Source organism: Natrix helvetica (assembly GCF_964273705.1).
Source record: "Natrix helvetica genome assembly, chromosome: 15".
Taxonomy (NCBI): domain Eukaryota; kingdom Metazoa; phylum Chordata; class Lepidosauria; order Squamata; family Natricidae; genus Natrix; species Natrix helvetica.
Window position 1 is genome coordinate 7837892 of NC_138565.1, and position 12500 is coordinate 7850391.

Sequence of the window (12500 nt, forward strand, 5' to 3'; positions counted from 1 at the left end):
TTATTATCCCAGGTTTTTTTTTTACAGCGGGAACCCACAGGAGCTAAATCAGGTAGATCTCGTTCCTGGTAGATCCCTGAGCTGATATGCAAAAGATCAGCAAGGGTCCCTTCTTCCCTATTGTTCCCACCCCTTGAAAGGCCCCGGGGTTAAAATGTAACCAGGCTGCCGAGGGGAAGGGGGGAGGATTTGGTGGGCTTGCGTTGAAAAAAAAAAAAAGATGAAACGTTACAAAACGCACGGCAGCCTGAGAACTCTCGTGCAATGGGGAAGCTTGTTGGCAATCGCTTGTTTTCCTCTCTTTAGCTCAAGATTTCAAGAAAGGCGAAACGCCGGGGATAGCTTTCTCCTGATTTTTTTCTTCTTTCTTAAACATTGCTGGACACTCTTTTAAGCAGGGAAAATATCCAGAAAGAGAAGACGAGTTTGCCGCGATGAACTCTGGGGCTTGCTACCGCTTGTAAAAAGTCGACCTTTTTAAACAGCTTCTCCTGCTCGCCCTGAGCAAACCTTCCCCAAGGGATCGAGATGGGATTTTCGCGTTCTTCTTTTTCCTCCTGCAGAAGGGATGGTGGGGCTTTTTGGGGGGGGGGACCCCCCCACAAAAATTTTGAGAGACAGACAACAAACAGAAAAAACGCATCGGCAAATGCCCAGGCCTTTCCGGACAATTTCACATCTCGTGAAAAAAGGCTTGATTTCAATCGATCCCTCGTTTTTTAAAGAGTCATCTCTGTCCCGTGGCAGCTTCTCCTCTGATCCACCGCGGTTGACTCACCGACCGTCCCAATATTGCAGAATTTACACAGCCTCGTGCTACATAACTCAGCTCCATTGCCTGCTGAGTAAACTAAATTATGAATGTGTCTTAAATAGAAAACTATCTTGAGATAGATTTTTTTTACCCCCAAAAGCATTTGATTGCAATACATTTTTAAAAAATAAAAAAAATCTGATTTAAATTTTAAAAATCCGATTTAAAATTTAAAAATCCGATTTAATTTTTTTAAAAAATCGTTTTTTTTAAAAAAAAATCCTCGATTTTTATCCTCCAACAAAGCGAAAGGTACTTCCCCCTCCCCTCCATCAATAAAAGCCCCAATAACTCCACGGGTGAATAAAATAAACCCGTTAACAACTCCGTAAAATCCTCCCACTGTTCAGTCGGAATGGAGGATGCTTCTTGGATGAGAAGAGAAACCTCTGCAAGAAGAGGGGGGGAAAGACCCCACAGAAGGTCCAGTTGCATTTGAAGTTTCTCCCCCCCCCCAATCATTGTTTCTCTCTCTTTTAAAAGATTCTGATTTTGCTTTGCTTTGTTTTTTTCAACCAATCCTTCACGTGGTTTTCAAAAAGGAGGGTGGGAACAGCCAGGCAGAGCTTTCCCTAAGCCACAGGATGAAGCCCCCTCCCCACAAAACAGGGCCAAAAATATTCCTCCCAGGGGGGAGTAGCTTATCCCGAGTAGGCTTTTAGGATTGCATTTACCAAGGCTGAGGTTTATTTAAGGTTTGCAAATAGTTTACTCTCTGTAGGTCAGTCGTTCAGCCAGGAAGGGATGGCTTGAAGAGCTGCCAGAATTGGGAGTAAGCCAAGAATATGAGATAACTTGAGTCGGCACTTTTGGGTAGGTTAAAAAAAAAAAAACAACAAACATGCCAGAATCTTGGGGACTGAATGACACAAAATGTTTTCGGCTCCGTTTCGTGGCTCGCGTACGTGGATCGAGCAAGCGGAAATTCATCGGTGGTGTTAAGTGTAGTTGGGTCATTCAGATGCAACAATAAACCAGAATATCCTGGCTTACCCCCCCCCCCACCTTTCTTTTTTTAAAAAAATTACTATCCACGAAATGAGGTTGGCCATTTGTTCCTCTTTTTTGCAAACTTTTTTTTAAAAAGTTTTTATTTTTTAATCTCTGACGTACAGTGATACGCATACGTTCACATAAAAAAAAAACTTTTAGATTTGTTCGTTTGAAAGGAGCAAGCAAAATTGGGCCTGAAACATAACATGAAAGGCCTCGACGACATTTCTTGCACACTCCTCTTGCTACGAATTCCGAGTTACAAACACGGCTTGGGAGTTTGAAAAGGAGACAGTTGGGAGCTCCAAATTTTTCGGACAATGTAAAGCATTTTCAAAGTCTTGTTTTAGCGGGGTGAGGAACGATTTTTATATTCGGCCTGGATAGTTTTATCCTCTCCAAAAAGACCCATTTTAAAAAAGAATAACCAAAGTCGGAAGGGACCTTGGAGGTCTTCTAGTCCAACCCCCTACTCACGCAGGAAAACCATATAGATGATAGAGAGATAGATAGATAGATCATAGATAGATAGATAGATAGATAGATAGATAGATAGATAGATAGATGATAGATAGATAGATAGATAGATAGATAGATAGATAGATAGATAATGTATGTATATATGCCATTTCTCCCAACCTAGACTCGTATTGAGAGCGTTGTGATGGCTTCGCACTCAACAAGAGGCAACACTTCACAATCCAAAGCTCCTGCTTAGCCAAAGAAACCTCTTTTTTTTCTTCCACGCAACTGATCCAAGCACTCACGGGTACGATAGACTATTCCTGCACAGTGCAGTTCCACCAGCCCTTCCCCAAAGCAGCGGCCTCCTCCTAATGGCAGGAAGAGGGTAGAGTTGAAGCACTACAAAGACCATAAACTGGCTTTTAATCGGACCTCAAGCGTCATTACTCTGCCCCCAAAAAATTTCTCCCCTTCCTACTGGAAGGATTTTGTTTCCCCAGTCGCACCACTCCTCCATATTCTCGTTTTATGGCAAGGGAGAACACAGAGAGAGATGGTTACGCCGCCTTCTCTCTCCCAAATGGCTCCCAAGCTTTTTTTGGGGGGGGGGAGGGGGGAGGACGACGACAAGATTGAACATAGGCAAATGGTTTGCTAGTTCTCGAGATAGGCCAAATACACCACTTTTTCTGAAAAACATAACTCCGTAAAAAATTGTACGAGGAACACTGGTTGAATCTTGCTGTAAAAATCAACTTTTCTTGTTGCAATATTCCCAAATCACACATTTTAAGTTAGATGATAGATAGATAGATAGATAGATAGATAGATAGATAGATAGATAGATAGATGATAGATGGATGAATGAATGGATGGATGGATGGATGGATGGATAGATAGATAGGTATGTATTTAAGAGAGGTAGGGAGGTAGATAAGTAGGATGGATGGATAGAATGGATAGATATGTATTTAAGAGAGGTAGGTAAGTAGGTAGGTAGAGTTAGATAATGATAGATAGATAGATAGATGATAGATATAGAGAGATAGAGTTAGATAATGATAGATAGATAGATAGATAGATGATATAGAGAGATAGAGAGTTAGATAATGATAGATAGATAGATAGATAGATAGATAGATAGTGATAGGGTAGGGAGGTAGATGATAGATAGATAGATGATAGATAGATGATAGATATAGAGAGATAGAGAGTTAGATAATGATAGATAGATAGATAGATAGATAGATAGATAGATAGAGATAGGGTAGGGAGGTAGATAGATAGATAGATAGATAGATAGATAGATAGATAGATAGATGACAGATATAGAGAGATAGAGAGTTAGATAATGAGATAGATAGATAGATAGATAGATAGATAGATAGATAGATAGAGATAGGGTAGGGTGGTAGGTAGATAGATAGATAGATAGATAGATAGACAGATAGATGATAGATAGATAGATAGATAGATAGATAGATAGATAGATAGATATAATGGCGGAATCATTCAATAGGATTTCCTGAAATCTCTACATGGGGCTAGTTTAAAAAAAGTGGAAATTTCCACAGCTCCCCTTCTCTGTTCCACAAAGACACCCCCCCCCACATAAAGTCGATGTCTTAGTTTTTGAAGAGCCAATGCAAAGCTCGCCTTCTGATCTATCAATTGGCTAAATCAATTTAATTGATTTGAAGCCGGAGGATGGCTTTTTTGTTTTTTAAACCGATTTTGTTGTGTTTATTTTGTACAATGACAATAAAGACTATAGTCTAAAGGGAGCTTTAAGAGGGAGGGTTTCCCCAGGACAAAAAAAAAAAACCATCCAGGAGTTTAGGGGCAGGCAGGGAAACAAGGGTAAAAAAATGTAACAACCCCTGGGGGAAAAAAAATATGCTTTTTAAATCCCTTTCAAATTCAAGAGGGCACCGGAGATTATGGAAGCTCAGATTAAAAGGCCAGAAAAAGAGCCCTTTGCTCTTTTCTGCAATAGCTAGAATTTAAGGTCCCAATCCTACACCACCAGCTGAAAATAAAAGGGAAGGAGGAGGAGGAGGGGGTGTATTCAGGATACAACAGAAGTAACTTTTTTTTTGTGGGATTCTGGGCTGTTTGTGCAACACAAAAGCTCGTGGGGAGGAGACGGAGAAGAGCTAAACAGAGCTGCACCGGAGTAGGCTCATTGCAAAACAAAAGTCCCCCTGGAGACCCCAAACCCAAAAGGGGATAGGAGAGAAAGAGAGAGGGAGGGAGGGAGAAGAGAGAAAGACAGAAAGGAAGAGAGAGAGAGAGAAAGAAAGACAGTAAGAGAGAAAGAGGGGAGAGGGAGAAAGGCAGGAAAGAGAAGAGAAAGAAAAAGACAGAAAAACAGAGAAAGAGGAGAGAGAAAGACAGAAAGAGAGAGGGGAGGAAGGGAGGGAGAGAGAGGAGATAAAGAAAGAAACAGAGAGAGAAAAAGAGAAGAGAGAAAGACAGAGAGGAAGAGAAAGAAAGAGTAAGCCAGAAAGAGAAAAAGAGAAAGAAAGGAAAGAGAAAAGAAAGAAAAACAGAGAAAGAGAAAAAGAAAGAGAGACAGGAAAGAGAAAAGAAAGAAAAAGACAGAGAAAGAGGAGACAGAAAGAAGAGAGAGAGAGAGACAGAAGAGACAAGAGAAAGAAAAAGAGAAAAACAGAGAAAGGAGACAGAAAAAGAGAAGAGAAAGAAAAAGACAGTGAAACTGAGAGAGAGACAGAAGAGAAAGAGAGGAAGACAGAAAGAGGAAAAAGAGAGAGAGGAGAGACAGAAAGAAAAAGAGAAAGACACAGAGAAAGAGAGACCCCAATCCCACTCCCCACTTTTTAAAGGGTTTTGCCCTGTAGCAGAGGAGAGAAAACGGGGTGGGGGGGAGAAGGAGGCCGCAAGACACCCCCCTCCCGACTCAGAAAGTGGGGTGAAGCTGAACCCGTGTGTGTGTGTGTGTGTGTGTGTGTGTGTGTGTGTGTGTGTGTGTGTGTGTTTTGCTCCTGGTTGTGTTAAGCTTTGTGAAATTCAGTTCAGGGAGGGGAATCGAGATTGGTGGTGGGGCGACAGGGACGGGACGGGACCCTCCCTCTTTAAAATCCCAGTTGAAGCCAAATTACAACACAATAAACCAGAGGCCAGATAAGAGGGGGGGGGTGTTGGATAACACCCGACCTGCTTCTCCTCCCCCCCCCCACACGCAAGTTGCAAAATAAGGCACAAAAGCTCTTGAAAAAAACCACATTTTGAAGTTGGCGGTAGAGGAGAGAGAGAGAGAGAGAGAGAGAGGGAAGAAAGAAGAGGGAGGGAGGAAGCTGTTTTGTTGTTGTGATGGGGGTTGTAGTGATGGGGGGCAGGGGGAGAGGACCTCCCCCTCCCTTTCCTCCCCCCCCCCCAACCTCTCCAGGGCTCTGGCCAAGTTTCCCATCACAATGTAAGCCCCCCCCTTGCATTTCTATGGGTGTTTTTCCCCCCTTTTATTGATCTTGGGGGTCTTTCAAGCAGGATCTGGGAGTTATAAAATATTCACCGCTGCCATTGAGGGTCGAGATTGATCACTGCCCCACACAGGAAGTGCCGGAGGAGGAGGAGGAGGAGGAGGAGGAGGAGGAGGAGGAGGAGGAGGAAGGTCCTTTAACAAGGCAGGGTGGGGAGGCAAGAGGGACCCCCTCTCCAAAGAGGGGGGAGGCTCTGCCAAGGGGGGGTGCTGAAGGAGACCTCGCAAGCCCCCAACCCATTATTGGGAACCCGTAATGGGGGACTCCCAAGAAAAATTGGGAACCCCCCCACCCATTATTGGGGCTAATCTCTTCTAAGGCAGGCTGGAACCCCCCCCAGCCATAACTCCTTCGCTTCTCCAAATGGACACCCACACATACACCCCAAAAATTGGAGGGCCCCCTCCTTCTTTTCCATGATCCCTTTGCCCCCCTCCTCCCCTGGACGCCCCCACCCATGAGCCCCAGTCATGGTGGGGGAGGGAGGGGTCCTGCCAAGGGAGGGGGGAGAAAGAGACCTTGCAAGCCCCACACTCATGATGGGGAGGGCTCTATTCGGATGCAGAATGGATCCCCTCCACTCCCTCCCTTCCCCAACCGGGCGCCCCCTCTTTGCAAGATCCAGCGCTGGAGAAAGACGACCCTCCCCATTTCGCCTTCCCCCCCCCCCGCTTCCCTGGACTCCCCCGCCCATGCTCCCCAGCAGGTCGAAGCTCATTGGAGGACGACGCTCCCCATTCCACCCCCCTCCCTAGAGTCCCCCACCCATGCTTCCCAGCCGGGGGGGGAGATAAGGCTCACTGGAGGACGAGGCTCCCCATTTCCCCCCCTTTTCTGGACCCCCACCCATGCAGGATAAAAGTCGCTGGAGGAGGACGACCCTGCTCCTCGCCCCCCTCCGCTGGACTGCCCCACCCATGCTTCCCAGCCATTGCGGGTCGAAGCTCACTGGAGGACGAACCCCCCCTATTTCCCCTGGACTCCCCCACCCATGCTTCCCAGCCAGGGGGGATAAGGCTCACTAGAGAATGACCCTCCCCATTTCCCCCCTTCTCTGGACCCCCACCCATGCTTCCCAGCCAAGGAGGATAAAAGTCGCTGGAGGAGGAGGACGACCCTGCCCCTCGCCCCCACTCCGCTGGACTGCCCCACCCATGCTTCCCAGCCACTGGGGAACGAAGCTCACTGGAGGACGACCCTCCCCATTCCCCCCCTTCCCTGGACTCCCCCACCCATGCTTCCCAGCCAGGGAGGATAAAAGTCGCTGGAGGACGACCCCCCCATTGCCCCTGGACTCCCCCACCCATGCTTCCCAGCCGGGGCTCTCTTACCGTTGGCGGGCGGGGGCTCCGTCCTCCTGTCGGCGGCGCCCGCGGCGGGCGGCGGCTGGGGCTCCATGGCGCTCAGAGGGAGGGAGGAGGAGGCGGCGGCGGCAGCGGCGTCTCCCCCGCAGCCCGGAGCCCTCGCCCGCCGCCCCGCAGGGGGCCCATCGCCGCCGCCGCCGCCGCCGCCCCCCGCTCGCCCCTCGGCGGCGGCCGCCGCGCACGCAGCCGCCCCTCCGCTCAGGGCCACGGCCGGCTCCGCTCCTGCGACCGACCCGCCCAGCCTCCCAGCGACGCTCCCGCTGCGCCACCGCCGCGTCCCGACTGAGCGGCCGGCCGGCACCGCCGCGCTCCCCACCGCCCTCGCGCATGCGCCGCCGCCCGGGGCACGCCGGGAAGCGTAGTCCGGCGAAGGGGGGGGAAACCATCCACGCGCGGCAACCTTCTCCCCTCCGCTTCTCCCTGGGAGGGAGGGAGGGAGGGGGCCACGTCCCGGCAGGCCGCTCCTCTCTGATGCGACCCTCCTCTTGGACCTCGCGCGATCTCCTTTCTTCTCTCCCTTTCTTAATTTATCCTTCCCCCCTCCCTTTTGTGAGGGGAATGGTTTCGCCCACCCGTTTAGGGCGGGGCGTCAAAACCCCGCCCACTTCATGAATATCCTAAAGCGAGGGAGCGAAAGCGCCTCGCTCGCTCTCCGGTGGGGAGGGGCGAGGAGGAGGAAAGAGGGGTGTGACCTAAGAGGGGGAGGAGTCTCGAGGTAGGCAGGGCCTACCTTTTCGGCTTGTTGTGCAGGTCAATGGGGAGCAGCAACTGGAATCCAAACTTTTATGATTTCTCTGTGGAAGGATTACAGGCTCAGTGGCTAAGACGTCGGCAGTTCGGCGGTTTGAATCCCTAGTATAGGTCTCCTGTGTGAGCAGGGGGTTGGGCTAGATGACCTCCAAGGTCCCTTCCAACTCTGATACTGTTAATTTTTAAAAACAATTTAACGTTTAATGAGCGGTTGAAGTCACAACGGCACTGCAAAAGGTGACGTGGGTTTTTCACCTTTAACGACCGTTGCAGCATTCCCCCCCCCTCCCGTGATCAAAATTCAGACGCTTGAGCCAACCGACTCATATTTACGACGATCGCAGTGTCCAGGAGTCAGGCGATTCCCCCTTTAGCGACGTTCTGACAAGCCAAGTCTGTGGGGAAGCCAGGTTCACTTAACAGCCGAGCGGCTAGCTGAACAGCTGCAGCAATTCACTTAACAAGGAGGGCAAGCAAAGGTCACCAAAGAGGGACAAAAATCTCTTAAACATCTCACTTAGCCACAGAAAGGTTGGCCTCCATTCTGGTCATTAATTGGAGCACTACCTGATAATGAGCCGACTTTCAGACCCCCCACCCCCTCAGTACTGGCCAGATGTTATTCCTAAATGCAGAAGAATAAGCTACATCTGTCTAGCCGTGGTTTGCTTCCCCCCCTCCAAGCCCTAAACTCCTTACAGTTCGTGGCATGTTATGCACCAAAAACAAATTCCTTGTGTGTCCAATCACCCTTGGCCAATAAAGAATTCTATTCTATTCTATTCTATTCTATTCTATCCCATTCTCTTCTCTTCTACTCTATTCTGTTCTACTCTAATTCTCTTCTCCTCTTCTACTTTTATTCTCTTCTCTTCTATTCCATTCCATTCCATTTTCTCCTATTCTAGTCTAGTCTGTTCTGTTCTATTCTATTCCATTCTATTCTAATTCTCTATTCTATTCTACTCTACTCTAATTCTTTTCTCTTCTTCTACTTTAATTCTCTTCTCTTCCATTCCATTCCATTTTCCCTATTCTAGTCTGTTCTGTTCTGTTTTTTTCTATTCCATTCCATTCTAATTCTCTATTATATTATATTCTGCTCTAATCTCTTCTCTTCTTCTCTATTCTCTTCTCTTCCCTTCTCTATTCTATTCTATTCTATTCCATTCCATCCTCTTCTTTTCTACTCTAATTCTCTTCTCTTCTATGCTATTCTATTCTACATTCTCTATTCTCTTCTCTTCCATTCCATTCCATTCTATTCTAATTCTCTTCCCTTCTATATTCTCTTCTCTTCTACTTATTCTGTTCTACTCTCTCTTCTCCTCTTCTACTTTAATTCTCTTCCATTCCATTTTCTCCTGTTCTATTCTATTATATTCTATTCTAGTTTGTTCTATTCTATTCTAATTCTCTATTATATTATATTCTACTAATTCTATTCTCTTCTTCTCTATTTTGTTCTACTCTAATTCTCCTCTTCTCTTTTAATTCTCTTCTCTTCCATTCCATTCCATTTTCTCTATTCTAGTCTATTCTGTTCTATTCTGTTCCATTCCATTTTCTCTATTCTAGTCTATTCTCTCTATTCTTTCTATTCTCTTCTACTCTAATTATCTTCTCTTCTTCTCTATTCTATATAGCAGAGTTGGAAGGGACCTTGGAGGTCTTCTAGTACAACCCCCTGCCTAGGCAGGAAACCCTATACCATTTCAGACAAATGGCTATCCAATATCTTCTTAAAGACTTCCAGTGTTGGGGCATTCACAACTGGAGGCAACTTCTGTTCCACTGATTAATTGTTCTAACTGTCAGGAAGTTTCTCCTCAGTTCTAAGTTGCTTCTCTCCTTGATTAGTTTCCACCCATTGCTTCTTGTTCTATTCTCTTCTACTCTAATTCTCTTCTCTTCTCTCTTCTCTTCTCTCTTCTCTTCTATTCCATTCTGCTCTACATTCTCTATTCTATTCTATTCTATTCTATTCTATTCTATTCTATTTTATTCTATTCTTTCCCCTATTTCTATATTCTATTCTATTTTATTCTGTGCTTTTAGCCAAAAAGGGAAAATACACGAAAAATAGTCACCAGGGGGCAGCCTCCGACTTATTCTGGGACAGAACTACCTGCAAAAGTCAGGTTCCCACGCCTATGGACGCTTCTCCCCCCCCCCCCCATGAAAGGGTCTGCACGGGTAGAGGGGGAGGCCAGAATTAGAAATGGGGGTTTGCTGCTAACTCCCCTCACCATTTAAGGAGAAAGAAAGGCTGTGGTGTCCTCACAGCACTTTCCCTTTCGGACAGAACTACTTCCTAAAAAAAAATAAACCCAGAGAGAGAGAGAGAGAAGATGAGACGGGAGAAAAACTACCTGAAGACTTTACGCCTGGGCCCCACCATCATAGGGGCCCCATACTAATCTGTGTAGAAAGGTCGGCAGTTCGGCAGTTCGAATCCCTAGAGCTGCGTAACGGAGTGAGCTCCCATGACTTGTCCCAGCTTCTGCCAACCTAGCAGTTCGAAAACAGGTCAAAAATGCAAGTAGAAAAATAGGAACCACCTTTGGTGGGAAGGGAACAGCGTTCCGTGCGCCTTCGGCGTTGAGTCATGCCGGCCACATGACCACGGAGACGTCTTCGGACAGCGCTGGCTCTTCGGCTTTGAAATGGAGATGAGCACCGCCCCCTAGAGTCAGGAAAGATTGACACATACAATACAATACAATACAATAGTAGAGTTGGAAGGGACCTTGGAGGTCTTCTAGTCCAACCCCCTGCCTAGGCAGGAAACCCTATACCGTTTCAGACAGATGGCTATCCAACATCCAACATGCATGCAAAGCGAGCCTTTACCTTTTACCTTTTAACATGCATTAATAGAAATGAACACTGATAAATATATGTTACATTTTCTCAACCGCTTACATTTTTATTCCTGGGAGTAGCTGTCCTAGGGGCCCCAGTACACTGCTTTGCCCGGGGGAGGGGGTGCTGTCCCATAACGATGTTAAGATGTCCCTGTCTGGAGAGACCCCTTGGAGGGCGAGGAAGCCGCTGAATAGCAATGGGAAAGATCCCCACGAAAGATTGGAAAGCATCCTCTCTGGGCCTCGCTTTACCCGTCTGTAAAATGCACACAACAAACAGCCACCTATTAAGGCTGTGCCTAGAAGCTCTCACTCCAGAGAATAGAGTAGAGTAGAATACAGTAGAGTAAATAGAATACAGTAGTGTTGAGTAGAATAGAATAGAATACAGTAGAGTAGAGTAGAATAGAATACAGCAGAGTAAATAGAATACAGTAGTGTTGAGTAGAGTAGAATAGAATAGAATAAATAGAATACAGTAGAGTAGAGTAGAGTAGAATACAGTAGAGTAGAGTAGAATACAGTAGAGAATAGTAGAGTAAAGTAGAATACAGTAGAGTAGAAGAGAATAGTAAAGTAGACTACAATAGTGTAGAATAGAATAGTAGAGTAGAGTAAAGTAGAATACAGTAGAGTAGAGTAGAGTAGAGTAGAGTAGAATAGAATAGAATAGAATACAGTAAGGTAGAATACAATAGAGTAGAATAGAATAGTAGATTAGAATACAGTAGAGTAGAGTAGAGTAGAATAGAATAGAATAGAATAGAATACAGTGGAGTGGAGTGGGGTGGGGTGGGGTGGAGTAGAGTAGAGTAGAGTAGAGTAGAGTAGAGTAGAGTAGAGTAGAGTAGAGTAGAATAGAATAGAATACAGTAAGGTAGAATACAATAGAGTAGAATAGAATAGTAGATTAGAATACAGTAGAGTAGAGTAGAGTAGAATAGAATAGAATACAGTGGAGTGGAGTGGGGTGGAGTAGAGTAGAGTAGAGTAGAGTAGAGTAGAGTAGAGTAGAATAGAATAGAATAGAATACAGTAAGGTAGAATACAATAGAGTAGAATAGAATAGTAGATTAGAATACAGTAGAGTAGAGTAGAGTAGAGTAGAGTAGAATAGAATACAGTGGAGTGGAGTGGGGTGGAGTAGAGTAGAGTAGAGTAGAGTAGAGTAGAGTAGAGTAGGATTGAATTCTTTATTGGCCAAGTGTGAATTTGTCACACGAGGAATTTGCGTTTGGTGCAGAAGCTCTCAGTGTACATAAAAAAAAAATACATAAGATACAACACTTAGTGATAATCATAGGTTACTAATAAGCAATCAAATCATACCAGGAAACAATATCCACCGTAAGAATACAAGCAACAAAGTTACAGTCCTGCAGTCCTAAGTGGGAGCAGGTGAGTGAAAGGAAGGACGAGAAGGCGAATAGCAATAGTAAGGCAGCCTTAGTGAATCCTTTGACAGTTGAGGGAATTCCTTGTTTAGCAGAGTGACGGCGTTCGGGGGCAAAAACTGGGGAGAAGTGTTTTTTCCTGCGCAGAAAACGCAGAGCAAGTGCACCAGGCTCCCTCCGTCCACGCCTTGGTCCATAGAAAGGGTGGGGAGGGGGCTTGGACCGTCCTGGGGGGGGGGTGGATGGATGGAGGGGGGAGATCCAGCCTGATCCCGCGCTGGCCAGCCGAAGGGGGCGGGGGCATCGTCCGGGAAGCCCCTCCTTCTTCCCTGCCCACCCACCCACCTCGACCC

At 46.4% G+C, this 12500-nt stretch overlaps 1 protein-coding gene across 4 annotated transcripts in view; it reads right to left on the reverse strand.

Annotated features, from left to right (window-relative positions):
• NR6A1 (nuclear receptor subfamily 6 group A member 1) overlaps positions 1–7210 on the reverse strand; it is an 82985-nt gene extending 75775 nt beyond the window's left edge. For all 4 annotated transcript variants that reach the window (XM_081967653.1, XM_081967655.1, XM_081967654.1 and 1 more), the window contains exon 1: positions 7104–7210. In XM_081967653.1, coding sequence (XP_081823779.1) covers positions 7104–7170 — 67 coding nt within the window. In that variant the 5' untranslated portion in view covers positions 7171–7210. The remainder of the gene's footprint in view (positions 1–7103) is intronic.
• Positions 7211–12500: the final 5290 nt, after the last annotated feature.